Raw genomic sequence first — 21,897 nt, 5'->3', positions numbered from 1 at the left:
AAGGAAGGAAGGAAACAGAGGAGCAGGGAAGGAAGGAAGGAAGGAAGGAAGGAGGGAGGGAAGGAGGGAGGGAAGGAAGGAAGGAAACAGAGGAGCAGGGAAGGAAGGAAGGAAGGAAGGAGGGAGGGAAGGAAGGATGGAAGGAAGGAGGGAAGAAAGAAAGAAAGAAAGAAAGAAAGAAAGGGACAAGAAAGAAAGAGGGACGAAGGAAGGAGGGAGGAAAAGGAAGGATGGATGGAAGGAAGGGAGGGAGGGAGGGAAGGAAGGAAGGAGGGAAGGAAGGAAAAAATCCTGGTTTTCCACTGGTGGTTTCAAAGATAATTTCCTTTTCCAATTGGATGTGATTCTGGTATATATATATATAATTTTCAGCTTCATTTTATCCTAGTTTAAAATATATAGAATTTTCCCCTTGCATTTTATTCTGGTTTTCAGTTGCATTTGATTCTTCTCACTTCCTTTCATTTCCCTTTCTTTCCCTCTCTTTTTGTCTTATTTGCACTCACTTCGTTTCATTTCCCCCTCTCACTTCCTCTCGTTGCCCCCATTTAATTTGTCCTCTCTTTTCCTCTTATTTGCCCTCTCACTTCCTCTCATTTGCCCTCTCACTTCCTCTCATTTCCTTTCATTTGCCCTCTCACTTCCTCTCATTTGCCCTCTCACTTCCTCTCATTTCCTTTCATTTGCCCTCTCACTTCCTCTCATTTCCCCTAACTTCCTTTCATTTCCCCTCACTTCCTCCCATTTCCCCTCACTTCCTCCTATTTCCCCTCACTTCCTCCCATTTCCCCTCGTTTCCTCCCATTTCCCCTCATTTCCTCTCATTTCCCCTCTTTTCCTCTCATTTCCCCTCTTTTCCTCTCATTTCCCCTCTTTTCCTCTCATTTCCCCTCACTTCCTTTCATTTCCCCTCACTTCCTCTCATTTCCCCTCACTTCCTCTCATTTCCCCTAACTTCCTCCCATTTCCCCTCACTTCCTCTCATTTCCCCTCACTTCCTTTCATTTCCCCTCGCTTCCTCTCATTTCCCCTCGCTTCCTCTCATTTCCCCTCGCTTCCTCTCATTTCCCCTCACTTCCTTTCATTTGCCCCCTTACTTCCTGAGAAAAGAGAGAACAAATGAAATTAAGTGAGAGGGGAAATGAAAGGAAGTGAGGGGAAGCAAGAGGAAGAGAGAGTAAAAGAGGGCAAATCTATGGCAGGACCTCCATATTTTGACCAAGAACCTCTTTTGCCTTCCAGACCATGGACCTCTCTGGGGTGAAGGTTCTGGAGAGGAAGTGAGGGGAAACGGGAGGAAGCGAGAGGGCAAAGGAAAGGAAATGAGAGGAAGTCAGAGGGCAAATAAAAGGAAAAGAAAGGAAATGAGGGCAAATGAAAGGAAGTGAGGGGAAGCGAGAGGAAGTGAGAGGGGAAAGGAAAGGAAGTGAGAGGGCAAATGAGAGGAAAAGAGAGGACAAATGAAAGGAAGTCAGGTTAAGCGAGAGGAAGTGAGAGGGCAAATGAAAGGAAATGAGAGGAAGCGAGAGGGCAAATGAAAGGAAGTGAGAGAGCAAATAAGAGGAAAAGAGAGGACAGATGGACCTCTGGATATCCAGGAGTGCCGCCATTTCCTTTCCGTCGCCCTCTCCTTTGCACTCTCATTTCCTTTCCTTTCCCCCCTCTTTTCCCCTCTCGTTTCCCCTCATGTTCTGTCATTTGCCCTCTCATTTACCCTCTCATTTCCTCTTATTTGCCTTCTCACTTCCTTTCATTTGCCCTCTCACTTCCTTTCACTTCCATTCATTTGCCCTCTCACTTCCTTTCATTTGCCCTCTCACTTCCTGTCCTTTCCTGTCATTTGCCCTCTCACTTCCTTTCACTTCCATTCATTTGCCCTCTCACTTCTTTCATTTGCCCTCTCACTTCCTGTCCTTTCCTGTCATTTGCCCTCTCATTTCCTCTCGCTTCCTCTTATTTCCCATCTCATTTCCTTTCCTTTGCCCTCACGCTTCCTCTCATTTCCTTTCATTTTCCTCTTCTCCCCTCTCACTTCCTTTCATTTGCCTTCTCACTTCCTTTAATTTTCCTCTATTTTTCCATCGTTTCCTCTCTTTTCCCCTCTCATTTCCTTTCCTTTGCCCTCTCACTTCTCTTCATTTCCTTTCCTTTTCCCTCTCACTTCCCTTCATTTTCCCTCATTTCCTTTCCTTTGCCCTCTCACTTCCCCTCACTTTCTCTCTTTTCCCCTTCTTTGCCCTCTCACTTCCTTTCATTTGCCCTCACTTCCTGTCCTTTCCTTTAATTTTCCTCTTTTCCCCTCGTTTCCTCTTACTTCTCCCCTCACCTCCTTTCATTTGTCCTCTCATTTCCTCTTATTTCTTTCATTTCTTTTCTTTTCACCTCTCTTTTCCTCTCATTTGCCTTCTTGCTTCCTTTCATTTGCCCTCTTTTCCTCTCGCTTCCCCTCACTTCCTCCCATTTCCTCTCCTTTCCCCTCTCCTTTCCTTTCCTTTTCCCTCTCACTTCCCCTCATTTCCTTCCTTTTCCTTTCCTTTGCCCTCTCACTTCTTTTCATTTGCCCTCTCACTTCCTCTCATTTCCCCTCACTTCCTTTAATTTTCCTCTTTCCCGCTCATTTCCTCTTATTTTCCTTCTCATTTCCTCTTATTTCCCCTTTCATTTGCCCTCACACTAACTGTCCTTTCTTGTCATTTGCCCTCTCGCTTCCTCTCGTTCCCCTTCATTTCCTCTTATTCGGCCTCTCATTTCCTTTCCTTTCTTTCCTTTCCTCTTATTTCCCCTCTCATTTCCTTTCCTTTGCCCTCTCATTTCCTCTCGCTTCCCCTCATTTCCTTTCATTTGCCCTCTTGCTTCCTGTCCTTTCCTTTAATTTTCCTCTCTTTTCTCCTCATTTCCTCTTATTTCCCGTCTCATTTCCTTTCCTTTGCCCTCACGCTTCCTCTCATTTCCTTTCATTTTCCTCTTTTCCCCTCTCACTTCCTTTCATTTGCCTTCTCACTTCCTTTAATTTTCCTCTATTTTTCCATCGTTTCCTCTCTTATCCCCTCTCATTTCCTTTCCTTTGCCCTCTCACTTCTCTTCATTTCCTTTCCTTTTCCCTCTCACTTCCCTTCATTTCCCCTCATTTCCTTTCCTTTGCCCTCTCACTTCCCCTCACTTTCTCTCTTTTCCCCTTCTTTGCCCTCTCACTTCCTTTCATTTGCCCTCTCACTTCCTGTCCTTTCCTTTAATTTTCCTCTCTTTTCCCCTCGTTTCCTCTTCTCCCCTCACCTCCTTTCATTTGCCCTCTCATTTCCTCTTATTTCTTCTCTCATCTCTTTTCCTTTCACCTCTCATTTCCTCTCATTTGCCTTCTCACTTCCTTTGATTTGCCCTCTCACTTCCTTTCACTTCCATTCATTTGCCCTCTCACTTCCTTTCATTTGCCCTCACACTTCTTGTCCTTTCCTGTCATTTGCCCTCTCGCTTCCTTTTGTTCCCCCTCATTTCCTCTTATTCGGCCTCTTATTTCCTTTCCTTTTTTCTCTCCTTTCCCCTCTCATTTCCTTTCCTTTCCTCTTCTTTCCCCTCTCATTTCCTTTCCTTTGCCCTCTCATTTCCTCTCGCTCCCCCTCATTTCCTTTCATTTGCCCTCTCACTTCCTGTCCTTTCCTTTTATTTTCCTCTCTTTTCTCCTCATTTTCCTCTTATTTCCCGTCTCATTTCCTTTCCTTTGCCCTCTCGCTTCCTCTCATTTCCTTTCATTTTCCTTTCTTTTCCCCTGTCATTTCCTTTCATTTGCCCTCTCACTTCCTTTCATTTGCCTTCTCACTTCCTTTAATTTTCCTCTATTTTTCCCTCGTCTCCCCTCATTTCCCCTCTCATTTCCTTTCCTTTGCCCTCTCACTTCCCTTCATTTCCTTTCCTTTTCCCTCTCACTTCCCTTCATTTTCCCTCATTTCCTTTCCTTTGCCCTCTCACTTCCCCTCACTTTCTCTCTTTTCCCCTTCTTTGCCCTCTCACCTCCTTTCATTTGCCCTCTCACTTCCTGTCCTTTCCTGTCACTTGCCCTCTCGCTTCCTCTCGTTCCCCTTCATTTCCTCTTATTCGGCCTCTCATTTCCTTTCTTTCCTTTCCTCTTATTTCCCCTCTCATTTCCTTTCCTTTGTCCTCTCATTTCCTCTCGCTTCCCCTCATTTCCTTTCATTTGCCCTCTCACTTTAATTTCCTTTAATTTTCCTCTCTTTTCCCCTCGTTTCCTCTTATTTCACGTCTCATTTCCTTTCCTTTGCCCTCTCGCTTCCTCTCATTTCCTTTCATTTTCCTCTCTTTCCCCCTCATTTCCTTTCATTTGCCTTCTCACTTCCTTTCATTTTCCTCTATTTTTCCCGTTTCCTCTCATTTCCCCTCATTTCCTTTCCTTTGCCCTCTCACTTCCCTTCATTTCCTTTCCTTTTCCATCTCACTTCCCTTCATTTCCCCTCATTTCCTTTCCTTTGCCCTCTCACTTCCCCTCACTTTCTCTCTTTTCCCCTTCTTTGCCCTCTCACCTCCTTTCATTTGCCCTCTCATTTCCTCTTATTTCTTCTCTCATTTCTTTTCCTTTCACCTCTCATTTCCTTTCATTTGCCCTCTTTTCCTCTCGCTTCCCCTCACTTCTTCCCATTTCCTCTCCTTTCCCCTCTCATTTCCTTTCATTTCCCCTCTCACTTTCTCTCGTTTTCCCTCACTTCCTTTCATTTCCCCTATCATTTCCTTTCCTTTTCCCTCTCACTTCCCCTCATTTCCTTTCTTTTCCTTTCCTTTGCCCTCTCACTTCTTTTCATTTGCCCTCTCACTTCCTCTCATTTCCCCTCACTTCCTTTAATTTTCCTCTTTCCCCCTCATTTCCTCTTATTTTCCTTCTCATTTCCTCTTATTTCCCCTTTCATTTGCCCTCTCACTTCCTGTCCTTTCTTGTCATTTGCCCTCTCACTTCCTCTCATTCCCCTTCATTTCCTCTTATTCGGCCTCTCATTTCCTTTCCTTCTCTCCTTTCCTCTCCTTTCATTTCCTTTCCTCTGCCCACTCATTTCCTCTCACTTCCCCTCATTTCCTTTCATTTGCCCTCTCTCTTCCTGTCCTTTCCTTTAATTTTCCTCTTTTCCCCTTGTTTCCTCTTATTTCCCATCTCATTTCCTTTTATTTCCCATCTCATTTCCTTTCCTTTGCCCTCTCGCTTCCTCTCATTTCCTTTCATTTCCCTCTCTTTCCTCCTCTCATTTTCTTTCCTTTGCCCTCGCTTCCCCTCACTTCCTCCCATTTCCTCTCCTTTCCCCTCTCCTTTCCTTTCATTTCCCCTCTCGCTTCCTCCCCCTTCCCCTCACTTCCTCCCATTTCCTCTCCTTTCCCCTCTCATGTCCTTTCCTTTTCCTCTCCTTTCCACATTTCCATGTGGGAAATTTCCAATTTTGAAATCCATGGTAGGCCCTCCATATTTTGACCGAGAACCTCCATATTTTGACCGAGAACCTCCATAAATTGACAGAGAACCTCCATAAATTGATGGAGAACCTCCATATTTTGATGGAGAACCTCCATAATTTGATGAAGAACCTCCATAAATTGATGGAGAACCTCCATATTTTGATCTAGAACCTCCATAAATTGATCCAGAACCTCCATAAATTGATGGAGAACCTCCATAAATTGATGGAGAACCTCCATAAATTGACGGAGAAGCTCCATAATTTGATGGAGAACCTCCATAAATTGAAGAACCTCCATAAATTGATGAAGAACCTCCATAATTTGATGGAGAACCTCCATATTTTGATCTAGAACCTCCATAATTTGATGCAGAACCTCCATATTTTGATCTAGAACCTCCATAATTTGATGGAGAACCTCCATAAATTGATCCAGAACCTCCATAAATTGATGGAGAACCTCCATAAATTGATGAAGAACCTCCATATTTTGATGAACCTCCATAATTTGATGAAGAACCTCCATAAATTGATGGAGAACCTCCATAAATTGATGGAGAACCTCCATAAATTGACGGAGAAGCTCCATAATTTGATGGAGAACCTCCATAAATTGAAGAACCTCCATAAATTGATGAAGAACCTCCATAACTTGATGGAGAACCTCCATATTTTGATCTAGAACCTCCATAATTTGATGCAGAACCTCCATATTTTGATCTAGAACCTCCATAATTTGATGGAGAACCTCCATAAATTGATCCAGAACCTCCATAAATTGATGGAGAACCTCCATAAATTGATGAAGAACCTCCATATTTTGATGAACCTCCATAATTTGATGAAGAACCTCCATAAATTGATGGAGAACCTCCATAAATTGACGGAGAACCTCCATAATTTGACGGAGAACCTCCATATTTTGATGAAGAACCTCCATAAATTGATGAAGAACCTCCATAAATTGATGGAGAACCTCCATAAATTGATGAAGAACCTCCATATTTTGATGAACCTCCATAATTTGATGAAGAACCTCCATAATTTGATGGAGAACCTCCATAATTTGACGGAGAACCTCCATAAATTGACGGAGAACCTCCATAATTTGATGGAGAACCTCCATAAATTGACGGAGAACCTCCATAAATTGATGCAGAACCTCCATATTTTGATGAAGAACCTCCATAAATTGATGGAGAACCTCCATAATTTGATGGAGAACCTCCATAAATTGATGAAGAACCTCCATATTTTGATGAACCTCCATAATTTGATGGAGAACCTCCATAATTTGATGGAGAACCTCCATAAATTGATGGAGAACCTCCATAATCTGACGGAGAACCTCCATAATTTGATGCAGAACCTCCATATTTTGATCTAGAACCTCCATAATTTGACGGAGAACCTCCATAATTTGACGGAGAACCTCCATATTTTGATGGAGAACCTCCATAAATTGATGGAGAACCTCCATATTTTGATGGAGAACCTCCATAAAGTGATGGAGAACCCCCATAATTTGATCTAGAACCTCCATAATTTGATGGAGAACCTCCATAAATTGATCTAGAACCTCCGTATTTTGATCCAGAACCTCCATATTTTGATCTAGAACCTCCATAAATTGATGGAGAACCTCCATAAATTGATGAAGAACCTCCATATTTTGATGAAGAACCTCCATATTTTGATGGAGAACCTCCATAAATTGATGAAGAACCTCCATATTTTGATGAAGAACCTCCATATTTTGATGGAGAACCTCCATAAATTGATGGAGAACCTCCATAATTTGATGGAGAACCATAAATTGATCCAGAACCTCCATAAATTGATCCAGAACCTCCATAAATTGACGGAGAACCTCCACAATTTGATCTAGAACCTCCATATTTTGATCCAGAACCTCCATATTTCGATCTAGCTCCATAATTTGATGGAGAACCTCCATAATTTGACGGAGAACCTCCCTAAATGGATGGAGAACCTCCATCTTTTGACGGAGACCCTCCCTAAATTGATGGAGAACCTCTTTCCTTTCCAGAACCATGGACCTCTCCGGGGTGAAGGTTCTGGAGACGGCGGAGGACATCCAGGAGCGTCGCCAGCAGGTCCTGGACCGCTACCACCGCTTCAAGGAGTTGTCCACCCTGCGGCGCCAGAAGCTGGAGGACTCCTACCGCTTCCAGTTCTTCCAGCGGGACGCCGACGAGTTGGAGAAGTGGATCCAGGAGAAGCTCCAGGTGGCCTCGGACGAGAGCTACAAGGATCCCACCAACCTGCAGGTGAGGAGGACCAAGGGGGATCTAGTCGGTCCCACCAGAAGGCGGGAAGCTGGAAGGAGAAGGGTGGAATTTGGACCAAAAATCAGAGAATTTGGACCAAAAATCATAGAATTTGGACCAAGAATCATAGAATTATGACCAAGAATCATAGAATCTAAATTGAAAATCAGGATTTTAACAGAAAATCAGGATTTTGAGAAAATTGTAGGATTTTAACAGAAAATCGTTGAATTTTGACCAAAAATCATAGAATTTGGACCAAAAATCATAGAATTTTGACCAAAAATCATAGAATTTTGACCAAAAATCATAGAATTTGGACCAAGAATCATAGAATTTGGACCAAGAATCATAGAATCTAAATTGAAGATTTTGACAGAAAATCATAGGATTTTGAGGAAATTGTAGGATTTTAACAGAAAATCATTGAATTTTGACCAAAAATCATAGAATCTCGATTGAAAATCATAGGATTTTGACAGAAAATCAGGATTTTGAGAAAATTGTAGGATTTTAACAGAAAATCATAGAATTTTGACCAAGAATCATAGAATTTTGACCAAAAATCATAGAATTTTGACCAAGAATCATAGAATTTTGACCAAGAATCATAGAATCTAAATTGAAAATAATAGAATTTTGACAAAAAATCATAGGATTTTGACAAAATAGTAGGATTTTAACAGAAAATCATTGAATTTTGACCCAAAATCGTTGAATTTTGACCCAAAATCATAGAATCTTGGCAGAGAATCATAGAATCTTGACTGAAAATCATAGAATTTTGACCGAGAATTATATAATCTCGAGCGAGAATTGGAGAATCTTGGCCGAGAATTATGGAATGTTGACAGAAAATTATGGAATTTTGACTGAAAATCGTAGAATTTTGACCCAAAATCATAGAATTTTGACCGAAAATCAGAATCTTGACCAAGAATTAAAGAATCTCAACTGAGAATTAAAGAATGTGGACCGGATTATGGAATCTCAACTGAGATTGAGATTTCTAGAATCTCAACAGAGAATTCTAGAATCTTGACTGAGAATTATGGATTTTTTGACCGAAAATCATAGAATCTTGACCTAGAATTAAAGAATCTCAAGGGAGAATCTTACAATTTTGACCAATTATAAAATCTTGACAGAGAATTCTGGAATCTCGACTGAGAATTATGGAATTTTGACTGAGATTAATTTAGATTTATAGAATGTCGACCGAGAATTATAGAATCTCGACCGAGAATTACAGAATCTCAGCCGAGAATTATGGAATTTTGACTGAGAATTATAGAATCTCGACCGAGAATTACAGAATCTGAACCGAGAATTATGAAATTTTGACTGAGAATTATAGAATCTCGACCGAAAATCATAGAATTTCAACCAAGAATTATATAATCTCAACCAAGAATTATATAATCTCAACCGAGAATTCCAAAATCTCGACTGAGAATAATGGAATCTCGACCGAAAATCATAGAATTTTGAAAAGAATTATAGAATCTCAATTGAGAGTTATAGAATCTCAACTGAGAATTAATCTCAACCGAGAATTAGAGAATCTCAACCAAGAATTATGGAATTTTGACCTAGAATTAAAGAATCTCAAGGGAGAATCTTAGAATTTTGACCAATTATAAAATCTTGACAGAGAATTCCGGAATCTCGACTGAGAATTATGGAATTTCGACTGAGATTAATTTAGATTTATAGAATGTCGACCGAGAATTATAGAATCTCGACCGAGAATTACAGAATCTCAACCGAGAATTATGGAATTTTGACTGAGAATTGTAGAATCTCAACCCAGAATTACAGAATCTCAACCGAGGATTATGAAATTTTGACTGAGAATTATAGAATCTCGACCGAAAATCATAGAATTTCAGCCAATAATTATATAATCTCAGCCAAGAATTAGATAATCTCAACCGAGAATTCCAAAATCTCGACTGAGAATAATGGAATCTCGACCGAAAATCATAGAATTTTGAAAAGAATTATAGAATCTCAATTGAGAGTTATAGAATCTCAACTGAGAATTAATCTCAACCGAGAATTAGAGAATCTCAACCAAGAATTATGGAATTTTGACCTAGAATTAAAGAATCTCAAGGGAGAATCTTAGAATTTTGACCAATTATAAAATCTTGACAGAGAATTCTGGAATCTCGACTGAGAATTATGGAATTTCGACTGAGATTAATTTAGATTTATAGAATGTCGACCGAGAATTATAGAATCTCGACCGAGAATTACAGAATCTCAACCGAGAATTATGGAATTTTGACAGAATTATAGAATGTTGACCGAGAATTATAGAATCTCGACCGAGAATTATGGAATTTTGACTGAGAATTATAGAATCTCGACTGAGAATTATAGAATCTCGACCGAGAATTACAGAATCTAAACCGAGAATTATGGAATTTTGACTGAGAATTATAGAATCTCGACTGAGAATTATAGAATCTCGACTGAGAATTACAGAATCTCAACCGAGAATTATGAAATTTTGACTGAGAATTATAGAATCTCGACCGAAAATCATAGAATTTCAACCAAGAATTATATAATCTCAACCGAGAATTCCAGAATCTCGACTGCGAATAATGGAATTTCGACCGAAAATCATAGAATTTGGACAAGAATTATAGAATCTTGATTGAGAGTTATAGAATCTCAACTGAGAATTAGAATCTCAACTGAGAATTATGGAATATTGACCGAAAATCATAGAATTTTGACCAAAAATCATAGAATTTTGACCAAAAATCATAGAATTTGAACAAAGAGTTCTAGAATCTTGACTGAGAATTAGGGAATCTCAACTGAAAATTCCAGAATCTCAACCGAGAATTATGGAATTTTGACTAAGAATTATGGAAATTTGACCAAAATGATGGAATTTTGACCAAAAATTCTAGAATCTTGACCAAGAATTAGGGAATCTCAACTGAAAATCCCAGAATCTCAGCCAAGAATTATGGAATTTTGACTAAGAATTATGGAAATTTGACCAAAATGATGGAATTTTGACCAAAAATTCTAGAATCTTGACCAAGAATTAGGGAATCTCAACTGAAAATTCCAGAATCTCAACCGAGAATTATGGAATTTTGACTAAGAATTATGGAATTTTGACCAAAATTATGGAAATTTGACCAAAATTATGGAATTTTGACCAAAAATTCTAGAATCTTGACCAAGAATTAGGGAATCTCAACTGAAAATTCCAGAATCTCAACCGAGAATTATGGAATTTTGACTAAGAATTATGGAATTTTGACCAAAATTATGCAATTTTGACCAAAATTATGGAATTTTGACCCAAAATCATAGAATTTTGACCGAGAATTATGGAATTTTGACCGAGAATCATGGAATCTCGACTGCGAATCATATCCCTCGAGTCTCAGGGACCCCGGGGTCATCTAGTCTGACCCTCCCCAATCTCCGCCCCTTTTCCAGGGCAAGTTGCAGAAGCACCAAGCCTTTGAGGCCGAAGTCCAGGCCAACGCCGGCGCCATTGTCAAACTGGACGAAACTGGGAACCAGATGATGAACGAGGGGCACTTTGCCAGCGAAACCATCCGGGTGAGGATTTGACCCCGTTTCCCCCCAAGTTTGGGTCCTTCTGCCCCCAAACAGAGGGGATTGTGGGAGTTGTCGTTTCCCCGATGCCGTGGATTTTGGGCGCTGGAATGGGGGGGCTTCTAGGCTCGGGCCCCATAACCTGTTGTGTGTGTGTGTGTGTGTGTATATACACACACACATATATATATATATACACACAGACATATACTCACATGCGCACATACACACACACACACACGTATATATACACTGTAACACACACATATACATACACACACACATATACACTGCACACACACACATATATATACACACACACATATATCTACACACACATACACGTGTACACATACATGCACACCCATATATATATATATACACACATACAGATATATACACAAACATATACACACATACATCTACACACACATACAGAGATGTACACACACACATACACATGTATATACACACAGACACACATATATACATACACACAGACACGCACAGATATATATGCACAGATATATACGCACATATACACACTGCACACAAGCACATATACACACATATATACACTGCACACAAGCACAAACACAGATATATACACAAACACATATATACACACACATATACACACACATATATATACAGTGCACACATATATATACATACACACAGAGAGATATACACAAACGCATATATACACAGATATATACACACACACACACATATATATATACAGTGCACACACACATATACATATACACACATACACACGTATATACACATAGACACACACATATATACATACACACACAGATATATACACATATATATACACAAACTCATATATATACACATATAAACACACACACATATGTACAGTGCATACACACACATATACACACACACATTTATACATACACACACACATATATACATACACACAAACGCATATACATATATATACACAAACGCATATATACAGATATACACACATATATATATAGTGCACACACACATATATGTACAGTGCACACGCTCACATATACACACATACACATATAGACACATACACATACACACATATATACATACACGCACAGCTATATATGCACAGATATATACACAAACATACACACACACACATATATATATATATACAGTGCACACACACGCATATATATATATATACACACACACACACACATACACACGTATACACACACACATATATACATACACACACAGATATATACACAGATATATACACAAACACATATACACACACACACACACACATATATATATATATATATACAGTGCACACACATATATACACACACACACACACACGTATATACACACAGACACACACATACACACACACACACAATGTATACACACACACACACATATATACACTACACACAGATATATACGCAAACATATATACACACACACACATACACGCGCACGCATGTACATACACACATATACACACACATACACACACATACACACATATACACACACACATACACACACATATATGCATACACACAGATACACACACACGCACACACGCACACACATATACACACACATATATATATACACTACACACACGCATATATACACACACACACACACACGCATGTTAACAACGCTAAATCGGAATTTCCAGCGCCCGGGGATTCTGGGAGTTGTCGTTTCCTAACCTGTTGTGTTTCGGCGCCCCAGTCTTTCACACCCTACCGGACGGCCCAGCGCCCCATTGTCACCGTCGTCCAAGTGGGGGCGCACCTGCGAGTAGGTGGAGCGTTGCCTCTGTGTGAGGGTGCCGGCCTGCTTGTGTTTCCTGTTTTTCCTGGTTGTGTCTCCTGTTTTTCCTGGTTGTGTCTCCTGTTTTTCCTCGTTTTCCTCTCGTTTCCTTTGGTCCCCCCCACTTCCTCTCGTTTCCTCTCGTTTGCCCTTTGGTTTGGTTTGGTTTGGTTTGCCCGTTTCCTCTCGTTTGCCCGTTTTCTTTCGTTTGCCCTCTCACTTCCTTTTGTTTGTCCTCTCGCTTCTTCTCATTTCCTCTTATTTGCCCTCTCACCTCCTTTCATTTGCCCTCTCACTTCCTCTCATTTTCTCTCATTTCCTTATTTGCCCTCTCACCTCCTTTCATTTGCCCTCTCATTTTCTCTCATTTCCTTATTTGCCCTCACTTCCTTTCATTTGCCCTCTCACTTCCTCTCATTTCCTCTTATTTGCCCTGTCACTTCCTTTCATTTGCCCTCTCACTTCCTCTCATTTTCTCTCATTTCCTTATTTGCCCTCTCACCTGCTTTCATTTGCCCTCTCACTTCCTCTCATTTCCTGTCACTTCCTTTCATTTGCCCTTTCACTTCCTCTCGCTTCCCCTCATTTTCTTTCCTTTGTCTTTTTGTTTCCTCTTGTTTCCCCTACTTCCATTCCTCTCTCTTTCCCCCTCTTTTGCCCTCTCACTTCCTTTCATTTGCCGTCTTTTCTTTTCCCCCCTTTTATTTGCCCTCCTTTCCACTCGCTCTTACTTCCTTTCATTTTTCCTCTTTTCCTTTCCTTTGGCCTCTTTTCCTCTTCTTTGCCCTCTCACTTGCTATCCTTCGTCCTCTCTCTTCCTCTCGCTTCCCCTTGTTTCCTCTTAGTTCTCTCTCTTTTCCTCTCCTCTCCCCACTTTTCCCTTTCTTTGCTCCCTCACTTCCTTTCATTTGCCCTCTCACTTCCCCTCATTTCCTCTTATTTGTCCTCTCTTTTCCTCTCATTTTCTTTCCTTTTACCCTCTCTTTTCTGCTCGCTTCCCCTCACTTCCTTTCATTTCCCTTCTCTTTTCCTCTTCTTTTCCCTCTTTCCCCTCTCACTTCCTTTCATTTTTCCTCTTTTCCTCTCTTTTCCTATTTTCCCCTTCATTTGCCCTCTCATTTCCTTTCCTTTGCTCTCTCTTTTCCTCTCACTTCCCCTCCTTTCCTCTTATTTCTCTCTCTTTTCCTATCCTTTCCCCTCTTTTCCTCTTCTTTGCCCTCTCATTTCCTTTCCTTTGCCCTCTCGCTTCCTCCCGTTTCCCCTCATTTCCTTTCATTTTCCCTCATTTCCCCCCACTTCCTTTCCTTGGCCCTCTCTTTTCCTCTTATTTCTTCTCTCTTTTCCTCTCGTTTCCTCTCATTTCCTGTCATTTGCCCTCTTTTCTTTGCTCTCATTTCTTCTCGTTTCCTCTTGTTTCCTCTTATTTGCACTCTCCTTTCCTTTCCTTTCCTTTCCTCCCCTCTTTTCCCCTCGTTTCCTTTCATTTGCCCTCACTTCCTTTCATTTGCTCTCTCTTTTCCTCTCCTTTCCCCTCACTTCCTCTCATTTGTCCTCTCGTTTCCCCTCATTTCCTCTCATTTCCCCTACTTTTCATTTGCCCTAACTTCCTTTCATTTGTCCTCTTTTCCTCTCCTTCCCCTCCTTTCCTCTTATTTCTCTCTCTTTTCCTATCCTTTCCCCTCTTTTCCCCTTCTTTGCTCTTTCACTTCCTTTCACTTGTCCTTTCTTTTCCCCTCATTTCCTCTTTTTTCCCTCTTTTCCTCCTGCTTCCCCTCATTTCCTTTCTTTTGCCCTCTCTTTCCCCCTCATTTCCTCTTTTATCCTTTTTTGCCCCCCCACTTCCTCTTCTTTGCCCTCTCACTTCCTTTCACTTCCCTCTCTTTTATTCACATTTCTCCTCACTTCTTTTCATTTGCCCTCTCATTTCCTTTCATTTGCCCTCTCGTTTCCTCTCGCTTCCCCTCATTTCCTTTCATTTGTTGTCTTTTCCTCTCCTTCCCCTCCTTTCCTCTTATTTCTCTCTTTTCCTCACGTTTCCCCTCATTTCCATTCATTTGCCCTGTCACTTCCTCTCATTTCCTTTCCTCTCTTTTCCTCTCATTTCCCCTCATTTCCTCTTCTTTGCCCTCTCACTTCCTATCCTTTGTCCTCTCTTTTCCTCTCGTTTGCCCTCTTGATTCTTTTCGTTTGCCCTCCTTTCCTCTTATTTGCCCTCTCCTTTGCACTCTCATTTCCTATTTTCCCTTTCATGTGCCCTCTCACTTCCTCTCCTTTCCCTTCACTTCCTTTCCTTTGTCCTCTTGTTTCTTCTTATTTACCCTCTTCTTTGTACTCTCATTTCCTTTCCTTTTCCCTCTTTTCTTCTCACTTTCCCTCTTTTCATTTGCCTTCCTTTAATTTTTCCTTTTTCCCTCTTATTTGCCCTCACTTCCTCTCGTTTCCCCTCTCATTTCCTCGTTTCCCCTCACTTCCTCTCGTTTCCCCTCTCGTTTCCCCTCTCGTTTCCTCGTTTCCCCTCACTTCCTCTCGTTTCCCCTCGTTTCCTCGTTTCCCCTTTCGTTTCCTCGTTTTCCCTCACTTCCTCTCGTTTCCCCTCTCATTTCCTCGTTTCCCCTCTCATTTCCTCATTTCCCCTCACTTTCTCTCGTTTCCCCTCTCGTTTCCTCATTTCCCCTCACTTCCTCTCGTTTCCCCTCTCATTTCCTCATTTCCCCTCACTTCCTCTTGTTTCCCCTCTCATTTGCTTGTTTCCCCTCACTTCCTCTCATTTCCCCTCTCGTTTCCTCTCCTTTCCTCTCCTTTCCCCTCTCAACTTCCTCTCGATTGACAGACCGCTTTGATTTCCAACCAGCCGATGTGCATGCTCCATTGATTGATTGATTGATCAATTGATTGATTGACGGCCGCCATTTCCTCCCTTCCAGACCCGGATGCAGGAACTCCACCGCCTGTGGGAACTTTTCCTGGAAAAGACCCGGGAAAAGGGGCTGAAACTCCTCCAGCCTCAAAAACTCATCCAATACCTTTCATTTGCCCTCTCTTTTCCTCTCATTTCCTCTTATTTACCCTCTTGTTTCCCCTCATTTCCTTTCATTTCTTCTCTTGTTTCCTCTTATTTACCCTCTCATTTCCTTTCCTTTGACCTCTCACTTCCTTTCATTTGTCCTCTCGCTTCCCCTTTCCTTTCATTTTTCCTCTTTTCCTCTTCTTTGCCCTCTCACTTCTTCTCCTTTTCCCCTTGTTTCCTTTCACTTGCCCTCTTCTTTCCCCTTACTTCCTTTCATTTGTCCTCTCTTTTCCTCTCATTTCATTTCCTATTTGCCCTCCACTTCCTCTCACTTCCCCTCACTTCCTTTCATTTCCCCTCTTTCTTCCTCTTTGTTTTCTCACTTCGTTTCTTTTTTCCTCATTTCCTATTATTTGCCCTCCCACTTCCTTCCAGTTGTCCTTTCACTTCCTTTCACTTGTCCTTTCACTTCCTCTTTTCCTCTTTTCTGCACTCTCACTTCCTCTCGCTTCCCTTCCTTTCCTTTCCCCTCTCACTTCCTTCCATTTCCTTTTTTCCCCCTCTCTACTTCCGCTCGATTGATGGACGCCTTTGATTTCCAACAAGCCAATGTGCATGCTCTATTGATTGATTGATTGATTGATTGATTTTCCCTTTCATGTGCCAGCTTACTTCCTCTCCTTTCTCACTTCCTTTCCTTTGTCCTCTTGTTTGCACTCTCACGTCCTTTTCTTTGCCCTCTCCTTTTTCATCCTTGATTGATCAATTGCTCGACTGATTGCTCGATTGATTGATTGATTGATTGATTGATTTTCCCTTTCATGTGCCAGCTCACTTCCTCTCCTTTCTCCTCACTTCCTTTCCTTTGTCCTCTTGTTTGCACTCTCACGTCCTTTTCTTTGCCCTCTCCTTTTTCTTCCTTGATTGATCAATTGCTCAACTGATTGATTGATTGATTGATTGATTTTCCCTTTCATGTGCCAGCTCACTTCCTCTCCTTTCGCCTCACTTCCTTTCCTTTGTCCTCTTGTTTGCACTCTCACGTCCTTTTCTTTGCCCTCTCCTTTTTCTTCCTTGATTGATCAATTGCTCAACTGATTGATTGATTGATTGATTGATTTTCCCTTTCATGTGCCAGCTCACTTCCTCTCCTTTCGCCTCACTTCCTTTCCTTTGTCCTCTTGTTTGCACTCTCACGTCCTTTTCTTTGCCCTCTCCTTTTTCTTCCTTGATTGATCAATTGCTCGACTGATTGATTGATTGATTGATTGACGGCCGCCATTTCCTCCCTTCCAGACCCGGATGCAGGAACTCCACCGCTTGTGGGAACTCCTCCTGGAAAAGACCCGGGAAAAGGGGGTCAAACTTCTCCAGGCCCAGAAACTGGTCCAATATTTGCGGGAATGTGAAGACGTCATGGACTGGATCAATGACAAGGTATTGGCGATCGATCGGTTGCCTCAATTGTAAGGAATTGATTTTTAAATGCTCTTATTATTTGGGTGTCTATATGTGCGTGTGTATATATATATATATGTGTGTGTGTGTGTGTGTGTCTGTGTGTATACATTGTGTGTGTGTGTTTCTGTATATGTGTGTGTGCATATATGTACACACACACATACACACACACAAACATATATATAAATATATATACACACACACATAGACACATATATACACACACACATTTATACACAAACACACATGCACGCACACACATATATACAAGCACAAACATTTATATACACACACACATATACACACAAACATTTATATCTGAACACACAAACATATAGACACATATGTAAACACACATATATAAACACACACAATTTATACACACACATATGTACACACACACATATATATACACACACACCAAAAAAACCCATATCTATATATACACACACACATATATATACATGCACATGCATATATATACACACACAAACATATAAATGCACAAATGTAAACACACACAATTTATACACACACATATGTACACACACACATATATATATACACACACACATATATATATATATATACACACACACACACACATATATACACACAAACACAAAAAAACATATCTATACACACACACACACATATATATATATACACACACACAAACATATATAAACATGCACACATATACACAAACATATATACACACACACACACATATATATACACACACAAACATATATATACATGCACACATATACACAAACATATATACACACACAGACATATACACACACAAAAAACACACACACATATATATATATATATACACACACACACACACACACACACATATATATACATGCACACGCATATATACACACGCAAATATACACACACACACACACATATATACATGCACGTGCATATATACACACAAAAACATATATATACATGCACGTGCATATATACACAAACATATATACACACAAACATATATATATATATATATATACACACACACACACACACACATTTATACACACACAAATATGTACACACACACACACACACATAGATACACAAACACACACGCACACACACCCGGGAAAAGGGGGTCAAACTCCTCCAGGCCCAGAAACTGGTCCAATACTTGTGGGAATGTGAAGACGTCATGGACTGGATCAATGACAAGGTATTGGCGATCGATCGGTTGCCTCAATTGTAAGGAATTGATTTTTAAATGCTCTTATTATTTGGGTGTCTATATGTGCGTGTGTATATATATATATATATGTGTGTGTGTGTATACATTGTGTGTGTGTGTTTCTGTATATGTGTGTGTGTGCGCATATATGTTTGTACACACACACACATACACACACACAAACATATATATAAATATATACACACACACATAGACACATAAATACACACACACACATTTATACACAAACACACATGCACGCACACACATATATACACGCACAAACATTTATATACACACACACATTTACACACATATATACACACACATATATATGTACACACAAACATATATAAATACACACACATATGTAAACACATATATATACACACACATATATACACACACACACACACAAACATATATATATATATATACACACACACACACACATATATATATATACATGCACACGCATATATAAACACACAAACACATATATACACATATATACACACAAACATATATACACACAAAGACATATACACACACAAAAAAAACACACATATATATATATATATATACACACACACACACACACACATATATATACATGCACACGCATATATGCACATGCAAATATATACACACACACATTTATACACACACAAATATGTACACACACACACATAGATACACAAACACACACGCACACACACCCGGGAAAAGGGGGACACATATACACACACACAAACATATATACACACAAATATATAAATACACACACATTTATACACACACACATATACACAAACACACATCCACGCACACGCATATATACACGCACATTTATATACATGTGTGTGTGTATAAATTGTGTGTGTTTGTGTATATATGTGTGTGTGTGTATATATGTGCGTGTGTGCATATATGTTTGTACACACACACACATATACAAACATATATATATATACACACACACACATATACACACAAATATATAAATACACACGCACACACATTTATACACACACACATATACACAAACACACATGCACACACACGCATATATACATGCACAAACATTTATATACACATATATGTCTGTGTATGTGTGTGTGTGTATGTGTATAAATTGTGTGTGTTTGTGTATATATGTGTGTGTGTGTGTATATAGATGTGTGTGTGTGCTTATATGTTTGTACACACAGACATATACACACACAAACATATACATACACACACACATAGACACAAACATATATATACACACAAACATATATACACACACATACATATACACAAACACACATGCACGCACACGCATATATACACGCACATTTATATACACACACATTTACACACATATACACACACATATGTAAACACACACATATATAAACACACACAATTAATACACACATATGCACACACACACATATATACACACACATATATATATACACACACAGAAAAACATGTATATACACACGCACACACATATATATATACATGCACGCATATATACACACAAACACATTTACACAAACATATATACACACACTCACATATATACCCACACATATACCCACACACGCATACCCACGCATATATACACACACATATACATATACCCACACATACATACACACACACATATACACACAAACACACAGATATACACATACACATACACACACATGAGCTTTCTCCAATCGATTGGTCCCGATTGTGTGGACGATGGTGATGGCGATTGTATATGTGTAAACACATACACACACATATACACACACACACACGTATATACACGTATATACACACTACACACACACACACACACATATATATATACACACACATTTATACACACACATATGTACACACACACATATATATACAGACATACACACACACACATACATACACACACACACATACATACACAAACACAAATATGTGTATACACACACACACACACGCAGGAGCCTTCCCCAACCGATTGGTCCCGATTGTGTGGACGATGGTGATGGCGATTGTATATGTGTAAACACATACACACACATATACACACACACACGTATATACACACTACACATACACACACACACATATATATACACACATACACATTTATACACACACACATATGTACACACACACATATACAGACATACACACACACACATACATACACAAACACAAATATGTATACACACACACACACATATATATATATACACACATACATTTATACACACACACATATGTACACACACACATACATACACAAACACAAATATGTATACACACACACACACACACACACATATATATATATATACACACATATATTTATACACACACACATATGTACACACACACATATATATACAGACATACACACACACACACACACACATACACACACACACACACATACATACACAAACACAAATATGTATATACACACACACACACGCAGGAGCCTTCCCCAATCGATTGGTCCCGATTGTGTGGACGATGATGATGGCGATTGTATATGTGTAAACACATACACACACATATACACACACACACACACGTATATACACGTATATACACACTACACACACACACATATATATACAGACATACACACACACACACACACACACATACACAAACACAAATATGTATACACACTACACACACACGCACACACATATATATATATACACACATACACATTTATACACACACACATATGTACACACACACATATATATACAGACATACACACACACACACACACACACAAATATGTATACACACTACACACACACACACACACACATATATATATATATACACACATACACATTTACACACACACACATATATATACAGACATACACACACACACATACACACACACACATACATACACAAACACAAATATGTACACACACACACACACACACACGCAGGAGCCTTCCCCAATCGATTGGTCCCGATTGTGTGGACGATGGTGATGGCGATTGTCGAGATTGACCCGTTTCCTGTTTC

General features: G+C 39.9%; 1 protein-coding gene across 1 annotated transcript in view; it reads left to right on the top strand.

The window, feature by feature from the left end:
- Nucleotides 1-7,504: 7,504 nt before the first annotated feature.
- The window catches only part of LOC307207784 (spectrin alpha chain, non-erythrocytic 1), a gene marked incomplete at both ends in the record, with an annotated part of 83,974 nt that continues 69,581 nt past the window's right edge, over nucleotides 7,505-21,897 (top strand). Inside the window, 3 exons of the mRNA XM_079961846.1 lie at nucleotides 7,505-7,741; nucleotides 11,216-11,341; nucleotides 17,469-17,609. Coding sequence (XP_079817972.1) covers nucleotides 7,505-7,741; nucleotides 11,216-11,341; nucleotides 17,469-17,609 — 504 coding nt within the window. The remainder of the gene's footprint in view (nucleotides 7,742-11,215; nucleotides 11,342-17,468; nucleotides 17,610-21,897) is intronic.

Source organism: Podarcis cretensis (assembly GCF_951804945.1).
Source record: "Podarcis cretensis genome assembly, chromosome: Z".
NCBI classification, from domain to species: Eukaryota; Metazoa; Chordata; class Lepidosauria; order Squamata; family Lacertidae; genus Podarcis; species Podarcis cretensis.
The sequence above is the reverse complement of the archived record's forward strand: the minus strand, read 5'-3'. Positions and strand labels throughout refer to the sequence as shown.